Consider the following 25,683-nt stretch of genomic DNA (forward strand, 5'->3'; position numbering starts at 1 on the left):
ACACACACACACACACACACACACTTACATGTTGATTGGATGGCTCAATGACAGGCTCTGGAAAAGATACACCATACCCTGTGCATATGATAACACCTGTGCCACCACCTGTAATGTGTAACATTGATGCAGGAACAGACTAACATGGTGCTGATGCACAGGGTGGCTTTATAGCACTGTATTAATGTTAAATGTTGTTAACACAAAGTGTGATATCCTTCTAGGTGTATGTAAGCAGACATGATGCATTGCAGCTATGACCATCAATGTAGTATAGTTTACAGCACTGTTAATTCTGATGATTTATTATCCATACATGTGCCATTTGACTGATGTGTGTAGTATTGGCAGCATGTGTTTCAGAGTGTGCAGTACGTGTGTGATGTGTGTAGTACAGATTTCTACATGCTTACAAACGCGTAAACTGGCTTACACGACATTACACGGGCTTCAACATTCTTACACTAGCTTACTCGTTCTTCAACGCACGCACATGGGCTGACAAGCGCGCACGCATGCTTACTCGGGCTTACAGGCGAGCACAGGCACGAACACACTGTAAGCAGGTTTGCAAGAAACTTCAGTGATATCCATGGCGTACACCATCAGTTTCCTGACTGTACCTAGGATAAATCATAACACGCCTCTTCCACTGATGAGTAACTGACAGCAAACATGTGACACACTGCTCCGATAGGATTACAGTGTTTTATACCTACACACTCATGATGTCACCTATCTTCTACTCTGATAGTCCCCTTAACCTACTCTTACACTGTAGTGGCTTGGCCCATATGGCATGACAAATTGTGATTCACTATCCTCAGCCTCAGTTGCATCGGATTGCCTACTAATGCTTGGTTACATCTCTGACAGAGCACTTCCACACATAGCAACCAGTACTCAGTAGCCATCTTATCTTCAGCTTGCCATTCACCTGCATGGCAAACTAACTTTTAACTAAAATTACAATCTCTATGTATATTTTAAATATGTTTCTTGTTTTAAAAGCGCAGCGCATTTTCGCGCCGCTGCGCTATGCTTACACACCGGAGATCGGGGGAGGACAAATAGAGTTTTATTAATTTCCAGTGGAAAAATATGCCACTGGCCTTATATTTGGCCATTGGCATGCTTCTTCAACTAAATTCATCCTTTATTTGCAGCTGATATTGCTCCGTTTAGCTAATTGCAGAACGTAACTCGGTTAACATCCAAGTACATTTCTGCACATAACTCTACTCTTGCACGGACAGCTTACTGTTTCATGTATTGCAGATTTACATCATTTGCATAGCTTTCACCTACAAATGGGGTAATTTGCATATCCTAACATTGTCCGTGCTACGTTCGCTTTAGGGGCTGTTTTGCACACCCCTACAGCATATTGCTCAATAGCTTGGCAGACATCTTGCCTTGCTCTACTCTTCCTCTACTCATACACGCTGGCCAAGGCTCCATGACTCCTGGCCTACGCTTTGCTGTGTGCTAATATGTCTATTTGTGGAGTATGCATGGCTGTAGGTATGTTTCGACCTGCTACATCTGTCATTTGTACAGAGCAGCTCCCACTTTCATCATTTGTAAAGGTGACAGCCCTATAGGAACTATATATACAGCTGTGACATTTGACATGTCAACACATACCTGCGGTCAATACTAAACTGACTACTTCAGCACTTTTCATACCTTCAGATTTTTCTTGTAGTAGTATAGTCGATAATACTGTTTCCTATAACATGTATCTGTTTCTGATACAAGATATATCATTTTATTACACCACTACACACAAAAAGAAATCACAGGCCAGATGCCATTACATTCCTTTTGCAGGACACACACGCCAAGAGTGTTGTGTTCTTCACAAAAGCCAACAGGTGCTAATCAAAACATATTATGCTATCATCTACCTTATGTATTCACCGGTATTTGCGCTTTCCATCAGTGGCAGAACTCACATGCGAGTGTGGGAGACTGAACACTGTATCGGGGACACTGCATAACACCCTGAGGGACACATTTATTTTGTTTCTATTAACCTTCCACATTGACTATCACAGGGCATAAGTATTCATTCACATTTATCGAGGTACATGCCTTTGACTTATACATGTTTTGTCATTTGTCATCACGTCTGTCTTCACACCTGTCCACCTGATATCACTAGTTCTGTACATTTATTTAGGACAGGGTTACCTTCATACCTCTCAACTGTACACATTTTGGGTAAATTCCCGAACTTAGACTTATAATGTTGTTACTTTTTTCATAATATTGTGCCTTTCTGGTAAATTAGTGTCAAGTCATTAAGGACTGTGAGGTTAGATAATAATGACAGACATTAGTAGTTTATAACTAATAACCCTCAAAACATTCATACTAATAAATTATCCATTATTCTATCAATGTTCTAACTTTGTCTGAGGAATATTTAAAATAGTCCCTATTTGTACTTATTTTAATATGCCTTTGTCCAGATGTCTTATTCTGAAAGGTTGAGAGGTATGGTTACCATCTTATTTGTATGCATGTAGGTCCATGGTAATTGCTTACATGACACTGATATAAGTCCCTACGTCTTCCCCCAATGGTTTACACAATATCCAGTAGATGGGTTCTTCATTTTTGGAAGGTATAGGCGTGTGCTATACCCACATAGGAATATTAATCACTCCCATGGGGCAGACCTAATAAATCTGTGCCAACCAACACCTGGGAACCTAGGCCCATTATTGCATACCCATGATTCCCATACCTGACACCCCTCCACAGTAGTCATAACACGTATTTAATGTGAGCGATAATAAAGTATGAAGACACTTCTAAGCACTATCCACTCTCCGCGTATCGGGACATATGTCATACATTCTGTCAACCCATGTGTTATTACCCTTGCACAAGCTACTATTGCATGTACAGCTATATTGTATCTGCAGATGTGATTTCCTTTGCTTCTATCATTACAGGACGGTGCCTGTAGTGTGCCAATTTTTGGAGTCCTGCAAAGGACACCTATATCCATGTTTAAAGAGTAGAACTTGCAGATTTGGCACACTGGTACTTTCCGGGCAATGGTTTGGAAAGCAGCAGTGTATTTACCTTTCTTGCATGTCTGTATGTCTATCCGTAATAGCTATGACGTAACCTATTTATGTACATGTGTTATATCTCAAGGACAAATGTTTATATGTTTGTTATGTATATAATAATTAATGTATTGTGTATATGTTCTTAGGTTCATAGGTTCATAGTTTAGTACTAAGCTAACTGCCCTTGCGAGCCATTTTAAGCCTAGCCAATTATCCCTTGTGAGATTTAAACCCTGCACCCTGTGTTTGTATCTTAAACATTTAGCCATATATATATATATATAGATATATACATATAGATATATAGATATATATACATATAGATATATATATACATATATATATATATATATATATATATATATATATATATATATATTTTATTTTCATATATTTATTTAGTTTAAGTCTGTGGATATATATCTATACACAAATATATATATCCATATATAGATATATAAATAAATGTGTAGAAAACAGCATTCATTTGCTATGCTGTGAGCGGATTACACACGGGCAGGTGCACTTGCATATCCTTATTGTGGGTTACATATGTTTACTAAGTCTTTGTGCTTACGTGGGCTTTATTAATTGTGACGGTACCAGTAAAATATCTGTAATCCGGTTAACGGACATATGCGAAACACACATTCACCTTTACATATTTAAATGTCTTTACAGCACAGATGCATTCATTAACTTATATGTGCTGTAGTCATAGTTGACCCGGGACTGCATTCACGTTGGCTGGATGTTGTAACCACTATACTATTGGTGTTCTGACTCATTTATATGCATACCCATAGTACATAGCTACATTAACATATGCCTCACCGCTTCACTTACGACACAGGCATCCATTCTCCTGCTGGGAAAAACACGGTACTACATATTACACATTCCCTATTCCCTACTGGTCTGGACCCAAGCTGCATATTTAATCACTCCAAGGATATGCAAAACTCCAAGGCTTATAGTCCTGGCACATACAAGTTTTTGATTGTCAGGGTGTTCATTTGGTGATCTGGGTTTAGGCTTGTCCGCCTGGTGAACGGAACTGCCCTGACCGAGTTCAAATGTCAGACAAAGCACATGGACAGAATTTGTCCATTTTATAGATGTTTACCTGTGTTTACAGGCACAGGTCTTGCGGAACCTGTCAGCAGCTTTTTATGTTGGCAATACATAATATGGGTGGGGGTGGTTACAATACCTAATCCACGGTGAGGGGTATTCCCATTCACATTTGACTATTTCCTGTATGCATTCATACGAGGATTATTATTTTGGACATGAATTAACTACAGGTATGCAGTAGTACAGTAAGCAAATGTGAATGTTTGTTACTATAAATATGTACAGACCTCTGTAATACACTGTTGTTTTCTGGCAAATCAGTAGCTAGTCATTAAAGACTGAAGTCAGAACATACTGACAGACAGTTGAGTTTCAGACTTCATACTCTTCAGGAAATTAATGCCAGTGTACAAACTGTTATTCTATCAACTTCCTCAGTTTTTAAGAGCAATCTTTACAAATTGTCCATACTTTTGGGCCTTTGTCCCACTTTTATTCACGGCTTTGTCCAGATATCTTGCTCTCAGAAGTTGACAGGTATGGTCGGTCACACCTACACACACATTAAGTGTCCCTCACACAGTAGATCAGGGTAATCCTGTTTACATCAGTGCCTTCATCACCCTTATACCATTTGCCACTATGCGAATGTGTGCAATATATTTCCGCTTATTCGTGTCGGGGCACATGCGTCACAGGCAAGTGTTTGATCCTGGGTAGTAGGTTATGCATTACCACTTAGGGCTGGACAGTGTTGTGCACCCCTAATGCACATTCCAACTTCTGTCCAGATATCTACAGGACTGGACTTTGTGTCTTCTGTTCTAATGTTTACACAGGTTACGTATCCCATGAGGGATATCCAAAAATTGTACCGATCCACAACAAGAGGAATACCGAACATAGTTTTGGAGTTACGAAAATGTGCTGAGGTCGTGTGCAATCCTGCAACCGCCTAGGGTGACACTACCTACTACATATGCGTAGTGGTCACTATGTGTAGCTGTGGCTGCACCAAACCAGTAGGCCAAGTACGGCTGGATTTGGTGGACGTTCAGGTACGGGAGCAGGTTGTGTGATGTGGAGGGGATGCTTGGTACTCCATTATGCATCCAGGTGTGTTGCATTTGTTATGGCCAGTTCCATCCAGGTGTGTTGCATTTGTTATGGCCACTTCCATCAGGACCAATCTGTGGGTATGTGCCAGTGACATATCTATACATTTGTATCGCGCATTTCAATATTCATCTGGTTGTGGGATTGTGTAATACAGTATGGCCTGTCTGCTTGTATTTCAGCTGTTTATACATGTGTTTGTGTTTCTTTCAGCTTCACCCGCTGCTCCCTCATACACCTCTGTTCACCTATTCTGCATATGACACAGTATCACCTTGGAGGATTGTACCATTACCCATCCACCCCACACACACTGATTCCTCATACATCACTGCTTTGGTAGTTGGCCCATGACATGGCCAGAGTAACACATTGAATACCCTACATGTGTCTGGTACCTGTATAGTTGTGTGGACTACCCTGCCATGTTTGCTTTCCACATGCTATACCTCACGCACATAGGTACATGCCCATACTTCACTTTCATTACATGTTTGGTATACCCGGGTACTACCCGTTCGACTGTGACACATCCTGACAAGTTCGGCTTGTACCGCTGACTTCCGGATTTTGGCGGCCTGTTGTACTCATTGGTAGGATGCCACCTTTTCCTATGTCCAGGATGGGATATATTCCGTACACATATCCGACTGTAGTGGACAATGCCTCCCCACAGTCAATGGTAGGGTTGCCACCTTTTCAATTGGCCAAAGTGGGACATTTTTGGTACAAACATCACATTTTACAGGCTGACACATACCGACGGTCAGTACACAGGATAGAACTTAAAATTCTTGCCTATATAAAAGCTTATTCTTGTAGCAGTTTAGTTGCTTATTCTGTTTCTTATAACATTTTTGTAATTTAGATGCAGAAAAACTGTTTAATGCAACAAAACAAACAAAACACTAAGAAAACAAACATTGACAACAAAACAAACTTCTGTCAGTTCAAAACAAAGAAGTCAGAAAAAAGTCCCAACTGTCAAAAAGAGTCCAATAACGAAAAATCAAAAGTTCAAATAAAGTAGGTCAAAAACGAAATTATAACACAACAAAATAAAATTAGCTTATAACAGAGAAACAAACTACTTCGCTTAATAACCATCAATGCTCTAAAGAAAATAACATAAACAAAAAAAAAAACTATAAAATAAAAAACACAAAAAAAATTAAAAAAAATATTAAAAAAAAATCAAAAAAAAAAATAATTGAAAATCAATCAAAAATATATATATACAAACATATCTCAATATATCATATAATAGTAAACATAAAAAAAAAAAACAAATAAAAAAATTTAAAAAAAAAAGAAACAAAGTTAAAATAAAATATGGTTCCCTAACTATAATTCAACCCTTAATTGCAAAATCAGGAATGGTAAATCAGCCCCCTGGTTGATGAAATTGATCTAATAAATCTCTCTGCGGTAATTTAGTAAATCACCTAAAATGTCTAACTAAATGAACTTAAAAAACTCTTAAACTTAAACTGATGACTGATGATGTCACACTAGCTCTGCCTGGTGTGTTATATATGCATTGCATTCCTCCTGTCTCTCACGTATACATGTTGCCACGATTGTCTCTCTACAACGATTCACACAGGGTCCCTCGGTAGGGTATACACACAGTACACAGGCTGAAGGTATACCACATTCTTGGACATAATATGACCCGCCGTCGAATATGATATATACCCTGAGATAGGGGAAGACAAATGCAGGGTCAGACTGGACGAATGAAGCAGAAATACATCTATGACAGGGAACCTAATGAGGTGTGTTCTGGAATAGCAAGTTAGTTGTGTGAGTGCTTTTTCTTTCTAATTGACATGGGTTGTTCCTTGGTAGACACAAGTCCCCTTGATGGCAGGATCTCCCGAGATGATGGATGGATCCGACAGAACATGCCAGTGTTTCCTTAATGTCTCCCCTTTAGCTCTAAGGATATCCTTAGTGTAGTAAAAATATTGACACCATTGTTGGTGAGTGTCTGCTTCACCCCACGTTGTGCACTTCCCTCACCCCTACTTTCAGGCCCCTTGGAAAAAGATCTGATCCCGATCTAAACTAATTAACCCCTGATCCATCCATCCCTGACCATTCACTATACATCCAATTCACTATACTACGAACTGGGTCCTTCGTCCCTCTCAACTCAGTCCGAAAGTTAGAGGAGATGAGTGTATACCTAGATACCTATGGATGATGATCCCTAATGAGCCAGTGAGCATGCTGGAGCGATGTGATGCTGGAATGTGTAGTAGTGCGGTTTTTCGGTATAGACCTGTATTAACAATCCCTATTAACAATCCCACCAGGTAGCTTGTCAACAAATATATCAAAAGGGATGGTAGTGTTGGATGGTCCATGGTGAATTCAAGAAACTCTAAGGAATCATTCACTGTTTTGAAAAAAACATTGTTGCTCAGGTCTCAAAAACAGAGATCAAAAACAAAAAACAAAAACACGCCTATAGAAGGGTACATACAAATCATTCTGGAATGGAATAGTGAATATACTCCCATTTCATCTATAGGTTAGTAGCTATGTAGCTAAAAAAAAAAGTGCCCATAGCATCATCCCGCTTGAAAAATACTGTCTTGAAAACAAAAAACAACATTGGACTCAAGATCATATCCAGCCAATAACAGTCAAAAATCAACATAGAGCCAAGGGATGAAGTAAATCTCCTCAGATATGCATAATCATTTCCAATCCCTCAACATTACATAACGGTGAACAGGGATATAGACAGGAGTTCGTGATTAATAAAAAATAAAACAATAAAGTATCTTTTAAAAAAAAGCAATAAGCAAAAGATGTTTTGTTTCTTTTTTAAATATTGTTTTTGGCTTTTTTTTTTTTTTTTTTATTTTTATCATTTTCTTTTCTGTTATTCTCTAAGGAAAGAAGAAAAAAGTTATGTTTTTTACCTCCTCTCTCTCTCTGTATAAATAAGTTTTTTAGTTTAAGTTTCATGATCATTTATTTTGACTACTTATTTACTGTGAACTTTGGACTGTTTTGATTTTTTGAACTGACGTTTGGACTTTTTAGCTTCTTTCATTGTTTTGCTCAGCAGTTGTTTGTTTTGTTACAGTTCTTTTTTTTTTTTTGCATACTGCTGCTGAGCATCACTCTATAAGGCTATTTTATCTTGGTAATTTTGTCCTATAATCTCAGGACATTTGCCATTTTTACAGGTTTTTGTCAGGACACAACTGCCCAAAGAGGGACTGTCGCTTGCAAAGTGGGATAGGTGGTAATCCTTGTCGACGGTACGAATAATACTGTTCCTTTCAGCCTACATATGTCCTTATTGTTGTAGCTGTTTATATGCTCCTTCTATTTCGTTTACATGCTTATTCTATTTTCTATCACATTTGGTATGTGAAATACGGACATACCTTTTGTATATGACTATTACATGTCGTGTGGGCTATAATTTGGACATACGGTCGATATCTACATTTCTCGTGTATTTTGTTATGGAAACATCTGTCCAGCTGTGTACCCTCCCTCACATTATGGGTCAGCTGGTGACCCTCACCATTGGGCTGGACATACCTACCGGCGGCTCGCTAACATATGATGCATTTCACTTTCACTTGGTATGGCTATCTACACTGCATTGGACTACGGCCACACGGTCTTCCCTGTCATTTGTTCGCGGGATAGGGACCCATTATTCCCTACCGTGCATTTGTGTTTGCTTCTTCGCTTTGTGTTCGCAGGTACTTTCTTGCATGTTTGCATACGTTTCAGTATCCATGGACACTGACATAATTACTATCTTGCAACTTGTTATATGTAAGCATTTTAGGTTGCACATCGACAGCTGCCATTTCCACGCCTCCATGTGGCACTTTGACATGCCCTATGCACTCACGCTCCTTTCCTGTGCACATGGCTGTGTCGGCAGTGCACCTTCATTACTATGCATTTGGTGCTACTGCGCCATCTTCACATCGCACAGTCTGCGCAAGCCTAACGCCGGCCTTGCACCGAGCTTCATGAATCCCGGGGCATATATATATATATATATATATATATATCAAAACAATGAATATTAAATGTAAACATGATCCCTTGCTAAAAATATCTTGGAAATTATAATGTTAAAAAAATTGTGTATTATATTGAAAAATGTGTGTTGTATAAAAAATGTTAATATAAAAATGTACACATATGTATATATGTGTATATTTACGTACCCAATACCAACAAAGTACTATATATTGTATATTGTATAATTGAAACCACCAGTCTACCTACGTTTGACATTGTGCTTTTTGGAATCTTTTGAAAGTGTTTTATTGATTTTATTATTTTAACAAGCTGTAGATTAAAAGTTTAAATATTGAACTTCTTATCGGACTTATTTATTGGTGAAACGCAAGTTTTTCAAGTGGAAGACAGCCTTTATTGCACCGGAGCTATGCCTTGTGCTTTATTTTAGGGATTTTGTTTCTTTTGGGTTATTGATTCTCATAGAAATACCATTCTGCAGCATGAGAGCATGCACCCTAGACACATTTTTAAAAATGTTGTAAAAGGGCAAACATTGAGAGCATCTAGGTTAACAGCAAGGGATGAGGACTTTGACCAAGAGATTACTGACCTGAGACAGAGATTTAGAGAGAGGGGTTACACTGACCACATTATGACTGACAATAGATGAGAGTGCCAAGTTAAGAGACACTACTGGGAAGCCCTATTTTTCTGATAATAGGAATAATACAGTTATGAACCCTATAGTAAAAAAGAGAGTTCTGAGAGTACCTACCCAATATTCAAGTAATATGTCCCTAATAACAGGAGTCATTAGGAAGCACTGGCACATTTTGACATATGATCCCAACATAAGGGAGATAGTAGGAGAAAAGCCAAGTTTCTCCTTTAAAAACAAAAACTCTCCGAAGAGACACTTATGTTATCCCATAGAAGCCAAAGAAACATCAAGCAGAAACGTTACTACCAAAAAGGGCACATTACCATGCACTGGATGTAATCAGTGCAGATACATAGATGCTAGTAATAATTTCATGCACCTTGACACAGGTAGAGAATATGTGTTTAATGTTCAAGCTAACTGTAGTAGTAAGACGATAGTATATATAGCAGTGTATAATATTTGCTCGAGTTTCTGTGTAGGAAAAACCAACAGGGAATTGAGGTTCAGAATACGAGAACATTTATTACACATTAGGAACCAGAATGTGACAAATGCATTGGCTAAGCATGTGCAAAGTAAGGGGCCACAGCATACATTTAGCTTCCAAGTGACAGAATCAATAAGAGAAAATGATGGGGGGGTGACATTATAAACAGAACTGAGTCTGAGACACGCTGGATTATTAGATTGAGACCAGGTAGGGGTCAGGGGCTAAACGATAGAATCCCCCTTAAGCCTGTCTTGCGGAATAGGCCTTTGATTTGATCATACAAGTCATTTAGAATAGTTATATATTAAATAATACCTAAGCACCCCTCTGGTTAGGTGCAAAAAGAGAGAAATGTTTGTATGTATTTGTTTTATATCTCTATTTTTGTATGAATGTACTGGTTTCAAAAGTATGCATATATGAGTTTTATAAGTGTTTTTATGAGTTTTTACTGTCTTAATACTCATACACATATGGTTATCTGTTATACATTTATTTCTTATATATGTTTTTATAGTAGTTTGAGCTTGTACACCCTATGCATAGCTTTGATAGAAGGTTTTCATGGGTTATTAACAAGTTAATTTATTTAATTGAATCAATTAAGTTAATGGACTGATTCACATTTTAGTAAAAAGTACAGAGTGCTGTGATGCATGGTTGTAAAAGGTCTGATGAAGTGGTGTGAGCAGCACCACAAAAGCACTTACATACAATAAAGAACTTTTCATCTTTTGACATAGAATGTGTTTCTTGGCAAACAATAGTGACTTCTTTGGCTGAGGTTTGGATCGCTAGCTGTTTTTCTGTGGTTAACAAATAATTTTGGAAGTTACTGGCGATTCATTTACACTAACTGTGACCTAGAGGAACTGTTCAATGTGTGAACATAGGAAATATTACCTCCTTTGTTGATATTTCAATTTTAAAATATTTCTAATGGATATCATATTGTTCAAACCATTAATGGAAGCACTCAGCCTGTGATTCAAATACATTTCTCTAACACTGATTTATAGTTCCCCTTCTTCAGTGCTAAATCAGTGTTAAGCTCCTTAAAGGCACCACATGTCAATATATGTTGGAAAAGTGCAGTTTCCATTTTTTCCCAGAGCAGGATAACAGTGCCCACAAGATGCTTGCTTTAACATCCTATTTTTTTCAACATAAAATAATTCACATTTCTCACAGCTTTCCAATTAAACAACCTTATTAGAGAAGCAGGAACAACTTCTTATAGCCAGTTGTTCTACTGAAACTTAATGCTGTCACATAAGGACCATTGTGGGTATATCTGCAAAAATGGAAAATAATGCAAGCAAATATACCATTTTGTCTACATCTTCCTTATTAAGAATCATCCCTATTAACATCTATTAGAGCTTTCAAATTCAGTGAATAATGGTCTTTCTCTAAGCATCTGAAACACATTTTTCCAATTAAAATATTCCAGTATTTGGAATTATTATTTTAATCATTCCAGAATTGATACAGTACCATATTGCCATGACTGTATAGCTGATATCCATCCAGTTTGGTGTCTGTCTCTACTTATATTGTATTATTTAAGCAGTCGTATCATTTCTAAGACCTGGTGCATAAATAGACTCCCTGTTTCATTTGACCGGATCAAAAATGCCAGGAATCTCTTTTAAGTTAGAACTTCTTACCAAGAAAAGTTCTAGTAAAAATAATTGCTTCATGTTAAAGCATGATATTACATAATAAATATGGATAGTCTAACTACCTGACTCTGCAAAATGTTCACTATTATGTGCATAAGATGTCAACTAGTGGTAGATAAGAATTGGTGAAGGCAGGGTTTCTTTACTATAGTGGCTGTAAAAGATTTTTTAATAGATTTTCTAGATACTTCATCTTGCAGCATATCCTGTTGCTTTTTTTGGTGTATTGCACATGCATATGGGACTTGCATTCCCACATGTACCCAGTACATCAGGGCTTTGGAAAGGAAGCAATGGAGAGGGGAAGGTCTCTGTTGTTCCTTTAAAAAAAAAAAAAAAAAAAAAAAGGTTTCTGACATTTTTAGGGGTAGGAGAGAGACAGAATAGAGGAAATACAAGAAAAATGAGGTACTTTTCTTTAGTTTTGAATAATGTACCTGATTTTCCTAGTATTTTCTCCTGTCTCTCTCATATGTCTGGACTGTCCGGATTTTTAATTTTATTATTTTTGTTTAAAAATTTTTAAAAGTTACAGTATATACCAATGGAAGAAAGTCTGAGCAACCAGACCTTTTTCCATTGGTATATGCTCGGATTTACAACAGGCACGCTGGTTGGGTTGACCAATCAGCATGCTACTTTTTGAATGCTAATGGCCAGTCATTGTATAATATATACAATTATTAAATATGGGATCTATAACCAAATGGGATAGGTTATTTAGACCACAAACAGGGAAACTGGCTAGGCTTAAAAATGGCCTGCAAGGGCAGCTAGCCTACTACTTACCTATGAACCTATATTATTTAGTTGAATTGCAATGCACCATCTGTCCTCCATAGCACATGTGAGTTTAGCAGTGAGTCATATAATTTCTTAAACAATGCAGTAACTGTGTTTTTAACACATGATATGGACTCCATTAGCACAGCTTCGTTAATATGCAAATATAATAGTTAACCACACATCTACCTTAGTGCATATTATACATTTCAGAAAGGGGAATATACTGTATAAATGCATGAATATAAATAATTTTGTTGTAGTGCTTATAAAACTACACAGATAAACTAAAATGTTGATACATTATTTTGTTTGCCTTCAATGATGCTTTCAAGTTTAGTCCTTGCTTGACTTAAGTCTGCTTTAAAAATGCATCTGAGTATACTGTTTACTACTTTTTTTGGCACGTTTTCCTTCCATGCCTGACAACCATCAGCTCACCTTCCTATGAGTGTTAAAGCTATTACTTCCCTCTTTGTGCTAACCTCTCAGAGATGACTGACAGAGGTGAGAACCAAGTGGAAGGGAATATCATCCAGGCAGCCATGGAGGTTATTTGCTCTCCTGCACTGCATATTCTGTCTGCTTCTACCAGTTTGGTATGAGCTCCTATTTCAGCAGCCTGATGGCCTGGTTTCAGTCCCCTGAAGATATGATCATCTGTCCCCAGGATGATTACTAGCTGACCTGTTCCTACTCCTTGAAGATTTATCATCTCTGGCACAGTGCTACAGGAATATTTATATTAGGTCCTAATACCATCCAGGGTCTGACATATAAGTTTGCTGTTGTAAGAACTGTCAGTGCCTTCCTCATGTGCATGCGTGACTCTAAGCATGTACTGCTGCAAGATGCTGTAGACATAGCTTGGCAGATGCAAGTGCATGGACCTTGACCCATCTTACTGCATGTCTTGCACTTTCTCCACTGAGAAGTACCTGAATTGCACTGGGCCATGCTACTTTCCTCTCCTAAGCTAGGCAAAATGCCTTTGGAATGCATTTCCATCCTTGTCACTAGATCCTCCATTATGCAGTCCCCTAATTTTTTTATGGTCATCTAGGTCTCATGGTTTTATCTCTGTTCCATGGAGCTGGCTGGCTGTTCTCACTAAGGATAATTCTGCAATAATATTTTTTATTGCTAAATAAAGTTCAGTTTCTAAACATCACATCATTAGCTTTCCATAGCTTACCTGAATTTACTCCTCACTAGTATTTAGACCTAATTCAACAATATACTAGATGAATAAACAAATGGGGACATCAAAAGGAACTAGGAAGGAGGGAGGACTAGAAGAGTGGTGAGGGGGAGAGATGAGTCAGATGTTTATTTTTCAAAGATATAGGATGGCTAAAGAAGTTCATGGAGGGTAAAGATGCTTAGTGTACAGAAGGATCAGGACATTGAAGGCAGATGTGGGAATGCTATGGTGAAACACTCAAAGGAGAGATACTGATACTGATCAGGAAAACTACAAGAACAGGCACAGGCTATGAGAAGGGGAGAAGGGGTACCACACCAAGATAGGAAATAAGGAACCAAATGAGATGAGAAAGATATGGAAATAAATGAATCAACAATAAAGAAAAATACATTTGGGATAATATTTAACTTACAGTAATCAAAGACTTACCAATTCTACTTTTCTTATTTTCTACAGTTGAGCAAGATATTATTAACCTACTGGAAAAAATAAAAAAAAATATTAAGGATGTCATATCCTGGAAGTGGGGCACAACAAACAACCAGCTTTATAACTACCCTGAATCATCAGGTAAGAGACTTTGAACAAATGAAAAACAGAAAATATTAGTATAAGCTCTAATAGTAGTCATTGTCTAATATCTGCTATTTACTGAGTGCCATGGTTTTGAAAATAAATTAGTTGGTTAAATGTGAAGCCAAACCAAGCGTAAACAAGTACAGCATCTTTACATTTGAAATGTATTTTGCTGAGTTGCACCTGTGACATACATTTAAATATAATTGCTATTTCTTATTTAAAAAGGACGGATGATCTGTTTAATTCTGACTACCAGTTCACTATGTGTTTATGTTTTCATTGTCCCAAAACTCTGAAATGTTACTATCAGCAGCATCTTGCTTGGTTTAAACATGTAAATCTGCATAAGAGATGGCTCAGTGGCATAACGGTTAGCGTTGTCGCTTCACAGCAAAAGGTTCTCTGGATCGATTCTTGGCTGGAGTTCCTTCTGCATGTCCTCCCTGCATTCATGTGGGTTTCCTCCATGTGCTCTGATTTCCTCTCATATTACAAAGACATGCATCTGGAGTGTTTCTCCCCAGACCACCACTGAAAATTGACTTGTTCCAAGTCGGACTTTCCCAGTAAACAAATGTTAAATAAATAACTGAACATTTAGAAATGTGAAAATTGATGAAGGGAGGTTAAAAATGCCCCAGTGTTTCTTTTTTCTGTAACTAGGATCTTAATTTAACAAAGGACCTCATGTTGTGGCAATTCTAACCAGTACCTATTGCTCTTGACATATCTGCAATGTTTGCAGCTGAATATCAAATGTTATGGTAACAATTTGTGTATGTGTGCATGCATATGCATATTTGTATATAAGTGTGTGTGTCTATGTTGTTTAGGCACCTATACCAAAAGTAGCTTTTGTAGACTACATTTTGCATAACATATTATAGGCTAATTTATATTAACTGAACTGACCCAAAATGAAATGCTTGTTAATCTGTGATAATTTCTTATTGACGCTTGAGCTGTTTATTTAGTAAATTCAACAAACTACACTGATTTAATACTGTAGTTGTTTATAAATAAGGAACTGGATTTAAAGTAGTTTATCGTGAAGTTCAATCTGATTGTTTCTGTTATGAAATGTTTGGCACACAGTATATAGTCAGGTACAGGCCAGAGAAAATGGTGAAGTTACACATTAAACACTATTCACCATGTTGGTGCTGTGGTTTAACTCTTTTCAGTCAAGGACAGAGCCAGTGTGTTAAGTGTTCATGCAACCTGTGGCTGTAGGGACCAACAACAGCTTATGCTGTATGGAAAAAAAAAGAAAAAAGAAAAATATTTGTTCATCATTCAGTTCCACACTTTATTGTAAACAGAGTCACCATATGATCCTGGTTGGGCTAAAATCAGCAATCAGTGAATACATGAATGTGATGTAAATCCTAAAGATCAGTTGAACAAAACAAACAGTTTCAGTGTTTACATGAGTTGTTAACAGGCGACATAATCATGCTCTTCAAAAATGTTTTTTTTTTTCTCTTTCAGCTAGTCTTATGAGTTCTGACAGGACACCAGATATATCTATGGGCAGTGGAAATGATGCACACTGCCCACAGACACAATTCATTTGTTATTTAAAACTCATTATTTATTTATTTACTACAGTAATTTGGGCTGAAGTTTGGTAATACTGTGAATGACGACAGCAACTGAAAACATATTATGTGGCAGTCTCCTTCACTTACTTTGCAATCGCACATTGATAGCAATTGCAGAAGAGAGTGAATGATATAATCTGTGTGTGAAAGCAAAAAGCAGTGAAATTATCAGTGGTATGGCTTGTTGTCAGTGGAGAAATCTTTCTGTGTATATCAACAACAAGTTGGAAAGAATATTGTTGTGATAAGTCTTTCCATCTTCATCACAAGCTAGTAGTTGTACAGGTGGCTGTCTTTTGGGGAGAACAGGCTGTTATTTATTATTGTCATTGTGGCTAAGGATGGGGTTTGGGGTGACTGTGAATGTCAGCAGCAAGTGGTATTACATCCCAATGGTCATTACTTCTTTCACTCATTTGAGATGATCATCAAACGGGTAGGAGATGTAATCTTTGTGGGAAAACAAAAGACAGTAAAATGATCACTGATATGAATTTTTTGTGGGTGAGGTATTCCATATATGCATGACAGTAAAATGTCGGGATGCATTACTATGACCAGTCTTTCACCTTCCATCACAAGCTAATATCAGTGGCACACAGAAGGTGGCTATCTTTTTCAGGGAGGCAGGTTGTATGTGAAAGCACAGCACATTTATGTGAACATTGTTGACTAATAATTGATATTGCACCTCACTGGGAGGAGGAGGAGGTGGCAATGTATTTGTAAACAACTAGTTGAAATACATTATTCTAGTCACAAAACCAAAAATGTGGTCCAGAGGATGAATGATTCACTCAATTAAGGCAGATACATACATTAAAAAAGATGTATGAGTGAATCAACCCAACGAGACAGTCAAGAATAGTAAAAACAAAGAAATAATGCATTTGATATGCAATACATAAGCGCTTATTCTGCTCATAGTATCTTTCAATTTCTTCACAATCAGAGAAAAGAAGCTGACATAGGAAGTGACTATATTTTTGAATGAAAGCAGCTGGGCTGTATGTAAAAGCAACCGTCTATCAAGCTGGCTTCTAATGGGCAAAGAGGTGTGTGGAAATCTTTACTGTGACCATTGCTAATTTTATTTATTTGTTGTTCCATTTGATCACAGTCAGAATGTTGGGGTATACGCAGTCCACAAAGTGACTGAAATGGTAATCACAAAATCAGTCTGTGGATGAAAGTGATTGATCTCTGTTTTCATTTGATCACAATTAAACTGTCACTGATGTGGCTTGTCAGAGATAATGTGTGAACAAAACAAGTTGAAATACATTCTTTGTGGTCATTTTAATGATCACAGTCTGATATGTGATGTGTATATAGTCAAAGTCTGTTGTAACTTGTGGCTGTGAAAGAAGTCTGACTATAGAAGCCACTGACCCCATGCTGTTGTTTGATTTCAGTTAAGCAATCATTGGTCTGGCATGGCTGAGGCGGTCATCATTTGTGTGTGTGTGTGTGTGTGTGTGTGTGTGTGTGTGTGTGTGTGTGTGTGTGTGTGTGTGTGTATTAAGAGGATGGTTGGATATGTGAATAAACTATTATTACAGTCTTTTATAGTTGACATTTATGTCACATTTAAAAATTCAAAGTAGTTACAGAATATGTGTATATTATACTGAGAAAGGCTGTGGCCACAAAGGACTGAAACTAATATATGTGTACACATCCCTGTTAAAATGCCATGTTTTGTGATATAAAAAATGAGACCACAATAAATCATTTCAAAACTTTTCTCACCTTTAATGTGACCTATAACCTGTACAATTCAATTGAAAAACAAACAAATCTATTAGGGGAAAAATATAAAAAATAAAAAATGTACAATAAGCTGGTTGCATAAGTGTGCACACCCTTAAACTAATACTTTGTTGAAGTACCTGTTGATTTAATTGCAACATTCACTCTTCTTGGGTTGACACCTGCCATCAATTAAAGAGACTCTGATTAACCCCAAATAAAGTTCAGCTATCCTAGTAGGATTTTCCTGACATTTACTCAGGTGCCTGCTACAGCAAAAGCTATGATTCACAGAGAGCTTACAAAGCATCAAAGGGATCTCATTGTTGAAAGGTATCAGTCAGGAGAAGGGTACAAAAAATGCCCACAGCATTGGATATACCATGGAACACAGTGAAGACAGTCATCAAAAAGTGTAGAAAATATGGGACAACAGTGGTGTTGCAAAGAACTGGACATCCTTCCAAAACTGATGAAAAGACAAGACAAAAACTGTTTTTCCAAAACTGATGAAAAGACAAGATGAAAACTGGTCAGGGAGGCTGCCAAGAGACCTACAGCAACACTGAAGGATCTGCAAGAATTTCTGGCAAGTACTGGTTGTGTACTACATGTGACAACAATGTCCCTTACTCTCCATTTGTCTGGACTATGGGGTAGGGTTGCAAGACAGAAGCCTTTTCTTACACAGAAAAACATCCAGGCCTGGCTAAAATTTGCAAAACAATACATCAAGTCTCCCAAAAGTATGTGGTAAAATGTGTTATGGTCTGATGGGACCAAAGTTGAACTTTTTGGCCACAATTCCAAAAGGTACGTTTGGCACAAAAACAATACTTCGCATCACCAAAAGAACACCATCCCCACTGTGAAGTATGGTGGTAGCAGTATCATGCTTTGGGGTTGCTTTTCTTCAGCTTGGACTGGGGCTTTAGTCAAGGTGGAGGGAATTATGAACAGTTCCAAATACCAGTCACTTTTGGCCCAAAACTTTCAGGTGTCTGCTAGAAAGCTAAAGATGAAGAGGAATTTCACATTTCAGCATGATAGTGACCCCAAGCATACACCCAAATCAACAAAACAGTGGCTTCACCAGAAGAAAATTAAAGTTTTGGAATGGCCCAGCCAGAGCCCAGACCTAAATCCAATAGAAAATCTGTGGGGTGACCTGAAGAGGGCTGTACACAAGAGATGCCCTCACAATCTGACAGATTTGGAGCGCTTTTGCAAGGAAGAGTGGGCAAATATTGTCAAGTGAAGCTGTACCATGCTGATACACTCCTGCCCAAGAAGACTGAATGATGTAATTAAATCAAAAGGTACTACAACAAAGTATTAGTTTAAGGGTATGCACACTTATGCAACCAGTTTATTGCATGTTTTTTATTTTTTATATTTTTCCCCCTAACAAATTTGTGTGTTTTTCAATTGAATTGTACAGGTGATAGGTCACATTAAAGGTGGGAAAAGTTTTGAACTTATTTATTGTGGTCTCATTTTTTATATCACAAAAACCTGGCATTTTAACAGTGGTGTGTACACTTTCTATATCCACTGTACATAGTGAAGACACAGCCCATGTTTTGTCTTTCCAATTTTTGCTTTGTTATTATAATTTCAAAGTATCAGTACTTTTGATTTATTTTACAACAAATATGCATATTTTCTTTATTTTTACCTACCACATAGATTTATAAATACATTGACATGGTCTGAAATTCTGAATTATTTATGGTTTCTACTGAAGTGAGAGCATCATATGACTTGCCATCACTTGACAAACAAAATTTCTGTCCAGAATAAATGCACACAAATTTGCCATTATATCAACATATGTGAGATGCTGACTGTCATTGAACTAAAGCAAATTTCAAACAACTGCACTTCAAGGTCTATGCAGAATTTTATGAGGTATTACTACCTGTTTGGGCTTGCATTTGAGGTACATGATACAGATTTGACTCTTTTTCTGGTACCAGTTCAATCTCTTTGGACATTCCTAGCAAAATCACAATGTCATGAGACCGTTCTTTATACTTATCAGCTTCCAAGCTTCGTATTCTCCCCTGCATGAGATTATGGATCTAGTTTGGCATAATCAATCAGCTGGGTTTGAACAACTGCCCTTGTGATTAATTTTGACAGAATGTGTGCTATGGACTTGAGTTATTAATAGAAATGTTTTTCTTTTCAACTACCATCCTGTCAGTAGCATATTTTTTTAAAAATTGTAGCTCTAACTCAGTTTCTTTATGATGAAGGAATTGAGATATCTTATCTGCACATGAAACTAAGTCACCATTGCATTTTCACTGTCCACTGATAAACGTATGACTGTGCTCTGCAGTCCTGAGTTGCTGCACATTGCATTCTGTTTCAGAGACTTTACATTCTCAGCCACATGAATTTGTAAATCATTGCTACTATGAAGGTGTGACTCATTGACAATGCAACTATGCAAATCATTGTGTATGACTGCACTGCACCCCCTAGTATACTGCTTCTACATGTCTTCTTCTTCTTCCAGTTTTCCCAGTTAGGGGTCGCCACAGCAGATCACCTGTCCGCTCATGATTGGCAGTGGAGTTTTACGGTGTCAAGTTGCCAGCCCAGCACCCAACCTTCCACAGAAGGCACACACACACACACACACACACACACACACACACACACACACACACACACACACACACACACACACCTAGAGCCAGTTTTGGAGTGTCTAATCCACCCACAGCATGTCTTTGGGTGTGGGAGGAAACCGGAGTACCAGGAGGAAACCCACACGACCACAGGGAGGACATGCAGACTCCGCACAGAAGGCACCCCAGCTGAGGATCAAACCAGAGAACCTCTTGCTGTGAGGTGACAACGCTAACCGCTGCACCACCGTGACCACCTGAGTGTACTGCTTCTACATTTACACATTATAAATTCTCTGACATATGCCATTTAGCTCATACACAGCTTCTTAATATGTTAGGTTGCTGAACTGACACATCTTGAAATAATAAATTGCAGTCTTTGTTTATATACACACACACACACACACACACACACACACACACACACACACACACACACACACACACACACACACACATATATATATATATATATATATATATATATATATAAACACAGCAGGGGTGTAGCCAGAAATTTACATTTTGTACTCAAACCTACTGTTGTTGCTCCCACTACCCACCTATTACTTTAAAAATGTACTCGACCCTCAAAATGCTACCTCCAGATATACAGGAAGCGGCACTTTATTTTCAACTGTTACCATTTAGATCCATAAAAAGCTAGTTTAGATGTGTATTCTTTTTGCACAATAATCATTTGTATACCTATATACTGTAGATATTCATTTACACAGTTCTAAAACATTATGTGCTTTTTGAGTGTTGACATTTCCAAAGGATGCTAATGGTGTTACACTGGGTCCTTGAATCTAATCTAAATGTGGTAAATTTGCACATGCCTTCTCAGTTCAGTGAGTTTTGCATTAGTGTAACTGTTGACTTTCTGATGTCACTGAAGAAACTATGGACATAGTTTCAAAAGACAGGAAAAGTACATTCCCAAATTGTTTTCTGCCTTTTGGGTTGGTTCGGGTATTATATACATTAGGTGCTGCATAACTATTAGCATTGCTGGTTTCAGCTACTGCTAAAACAGGTTTCTATCCTTCCTTTCTAAACTTGTTCACTACAAAAAATGATTGGCTTCACCATATTGTCTATAGTTACTTACTCTGCATAAATACACAACATTAATAAGTTCAGGTCTCATGCTATCAATAGTCGGCCACTTGTTTGATCTTTTCGTACACCACAAATTATTTTGCCCTTTATTAATAAATAATGCAACCCTACATATACAGTTTTTTGCTACATTTACTCAATAACAAAAGCACTTTGCATGTTACGAAGAAATGGTAAGCTGTTTCTGGGTCACAATAACTTTTCTATAACATGCACTGTTTTATCTTTCTGCTTTTCCTGAAAAGGCAAGAAAGTACTTTTATGGCTTCTTTTGCAGAACAAGTAGAAATATGGCACACTGGGCCTTTTTAGGCTTCTCTGTTTAAATCACAGTGAGGAATAAATTATAGTGGATTATAGTGAGAACATTTCCGGTGGTTACTGTGCTGCAATGGCAGACTGTGTTAGAAATATAGTTTGATTTACTTGGTATGTTCCATCCTCCCCTTCCTACTTGTAATATTGGCATTTCCTGGCCTCCTTTTCCTGTTTGTGCTGTTTAGTTTCAGGTTTTAATTCAGTGTATCAGGTTTGTCAAATTATTGCCTTTTTTACCTGCAAAATAGTTATGGAAATACATCTTTTATGTTTTATATACCTTCATCTTTTCTGAAGTCTTCATTAGAGTGTATGGATTCCTATCCTGTTGATGTCTTGTTGAGTTAGACTGTCTACATTTGTTCTTTTCTACTAGTGGACTGAACACTCTGTACAGACTGGGTTTCAAAAAGCATGTGCTGTTTGCACAACAGTTGGAGACAGCATAGTAAAAAGGAAACTTTTGAGCCCTGTTCTTTTAAAGAGTGGGGCTAATCAAATATCTGTTTTGAAATACTTGTTTGCTTAAACTTTAGTAACTGTTTAAACTTTATTACAGTGGCATGCATGCATTTATGCTCTTTGTTGTTAGAGAGACACACGTTTGAGAAAGGACATTTTTTTTCTCTGCTCAGAAAATATAGTCGCATCTGAAATTATGTCGTATTAGCAGTCCTTTGAAAGCATTTGCTTCTGCATGCTGTTTGAAACTGTTGCAGCTTAAAACACTCATCTGCACTTTGGACTGCGCGTCTAACTGTGTTGCTAAAGAACTGGAATTTTCTGTCTCTCTCTGTTTCTTTTGTTTGATAAACTTCTTGCAAGCTCAGTTCATGCTGCTCTTTGCTGAAGCTCAGCTCTGCAGTACACAGCAGTTTTATGTCTCTATAGCAATCTGTGCAATTAGTTTTTCCAGAAAAGCCAAGAAAGTACTTTTATGGCTTCTTTTGCAGAACAAGTAGAAATATGGCACACTTGGCCTTTTTAGGCTTCTCTTCTATTTAAATCACATAGAAGAATCATTACAGGAGCTAAATAGTATTACTCTCCTTGATCAACAAAGGCACATTTTATTTCTGGAAGCCAATTTAAGGATAAAAGAAAGAATAAAACAGCTGCATGAGACCAAATTCTGCTCATCAGTCTCATCCAAGCACTCTAGAAAATCAGTTAAATCATTCTCTCAAAAATCTGATTTAAGCAGCCTGCTAATTTTAGCCCATGCAGAAGCAGAAGTGGCAAGGGTTCAAGCTTCCTACATCAGAAGGGAAGCTGTTCTTAAAGTGGATGTTTCACGTAGGCAGGCTGAAGCAGAAGCCAAGTTTGAAGTCCTCCAAAAGGAACTGCCTTGGAAGATCCTACAAAACAAACTTTGAAGTTTGTCTTAAGGCAGAAAGTAGATAATGGTATAATGCCTACCAGGGGAAGCTTCACACACAAAGCTCCCATAGCCGGCCTTAGGCATAGGCCAACTAGGTGGCCTCCTAGGGTGCCGCTGTAGCAGGGGCACTTTTCTAGTATTTATTTGGTGTAGGTAGCCCAGGATGGGGGCACCAGATGGTGTGGTAGGGGGTGCCGTGGAGCCCTTTTGCCTAGGGCACCAGTTGACCTAAGGCCGCTCCTGAAGGCTCCAGCGCATAATCCATCTTCATTTCACAGCATGCCAGCTTATACCACTTCCCAGATCTTTGCAGGTTTGGATTACCAGACTCTCAATAAGCCTGTTAGTAGCAGGAATACGCTTGCTTAGATACAGTTTTCATCAGCAAGATGTGCAACTAGACATCTAGGTATTACAACTCTGTTTGAGCCAAACCTATTTGTAACTGCATTTACTCGTATATCATTCAAGTATGATACACAGGGTGTCATCATCGACAGTAATGCTCAAGGAGCGCCTATGGATACGAAAACTTTAAGAACTCACATGTGAGACTTTGCAAGGTACATGATCCGATGAAAACTCATAAACATTGGGCTCGCAAAATTTGATGGCCACCCAGAGAATTATAGGAGTTGGACATCCACCTTCAAGGCAGAAATTCAAGATTTGGACAGCTCACCCTCAGAAGAATTGGATTTGTTAATAAGATGGCTAAGGCCTCAATCAGCTGATTATGCCACAAGGCTGAAAACTTTCTATAGTGACGCTCCATCCAAGGGTCTCACCACTACTTGGGATTGACTAGGTCGAACATATGGAAGTTCAGAAATTACTGAGCTTATTCTGTTTAAAGGATTGCAGAACATTCCTAAATTGTCCATTAAAGACAACTGCAAAGCTGCAAGAACTCAGCAATCTTTTTCTTGAATTAGAGATTGCCAAATCAGTTCCACAGTTACCAGGTCTTAGTTATTTAGATACTGCTCATGGTGTGAACCCTGTGGTTACAAAATTGCCATACAATATTCAGGCGAAGTGGACTTTAACAGGTTCTAGGTACAAGTGACAAATCAAGTCGCATTTCTGCCTTTTTTCATCTCTGAATTCATTAGAGAAATAGCCAGGGCAAAGAATTATCCAAGCTTTTCAGTTAATGAGGTGTATGCACTGTCCTTAACACCTGCAAGGCATGAGAACATGAGTGTTAAGCACAATAACTTGAGCAATGTTATTTCTATCCCCATCTGTCAACAATGAAGTGAGAGATGAGAAAGTCAACAGTCCTAATCACCATTGTCCATTACATTAAAAAACTCACTCCCTTAAGATGTATCTTGTGTTTAGAGGAAAATCCTTACACAGGCACAAGGAACTTCTTAGAAAGTATAGAGTTTGCTACGGGTGCTGTGCTTCAACAGCACACTTTGCTTGGGACTGTAAGGCTATTATCAAGTGCTCTGAGTGTAATAGTGATCAGCATGTTACAGCTCTACATCCAAATTCTCCTCAAGAAGGCTCTAACCCCATCTTTAGGTATGGCAGGGAGAATTATGAGCTAGGATCAACAGCTGTATCTTCTAAATGTATTGAAGTATGTAGAGAAGGTCCTTTTGTTCGAGTATTCCCCAAAGGACGTCCGGAGAAAACTTTTAAAATGTATGCTCTCTTTGATGACAGAGTAACCATTCCCTCGCAAGTCCAGACTTCTTTGATTTGTTTAACATAAAAAGGAATACTGTACATGTTAAGTATGTGCACTAGTCTTGTGAATACTACAGGCAGAAGAGCAAAAGGCTTTATTATAACAGTGATACAAGGCAACACTCAATTTCCACTTCCTACACTGATCGAATGTGATCAGCTGCCGAATGATAGAGAAGAGATTCCCACACCTGAAGCTGCTCAGCACCATCCTCATCTGAAGCACATAGCTGATTACCTTCCTCCACTTGACATGTTACTTCTATTGGGCATACATATTCTGAGAGTTCACAAGGTACACCAATATTGCAATGGTTATAATGATAAAACCTATGCTCAAAGACTTGATTTAGGATGGGTTATTGTGGGAGATGTCTGCATGAATAAAATGCATAAACTCTGTAGCATCCATTCTTATAGGACCAGTGTGCTTGGAAAGGGGCACCTGTC

At 37.9% G+C, this 25,683-nt stretch overlaps 1 protein-coding gene across 3 annotated transcripts in view; it reads left to right on the forward strand.

Moving 5' to 3' along the window:
* LOC122793577 (cytosolic phospholipase A2 gamma-like) overlaps window positions 1–25,683 on the forward strand; it is a 1,122,344-nt gene that overhangs the window by 857,338 nt on the left and 239,323 nt on the right. For all 3 annotated transcript variants that reach the window (XM_044061746.1, XM_044061744.1, XM_044061745.1), the window contains one exon: window positions 14,582–14,695. In XM_044061746.1, the coding sequence (XP_043917681.1) occupies window positions 14,582–14,695 (114 nt within the window). The remainder of the gene's footprint in view (window positions 1–14,581; window positions 14,696–25,683) is intronic.

The sequence above is a fragment of the Protopterus annectens genome, chromosome 2.part0 (genome assembly GCF_019279795.1).
Source record: "Protopterus annectens isolate FY-2018-M chromosome 2.part0, PAN1.0, whole genome shotgun sequence".
Taxonomy (NCBI): Eukaryota; Metazoa; Chordata; order Ceratodontiformes; family Protopteridae; genus Protopterus; species Protopterus annectens.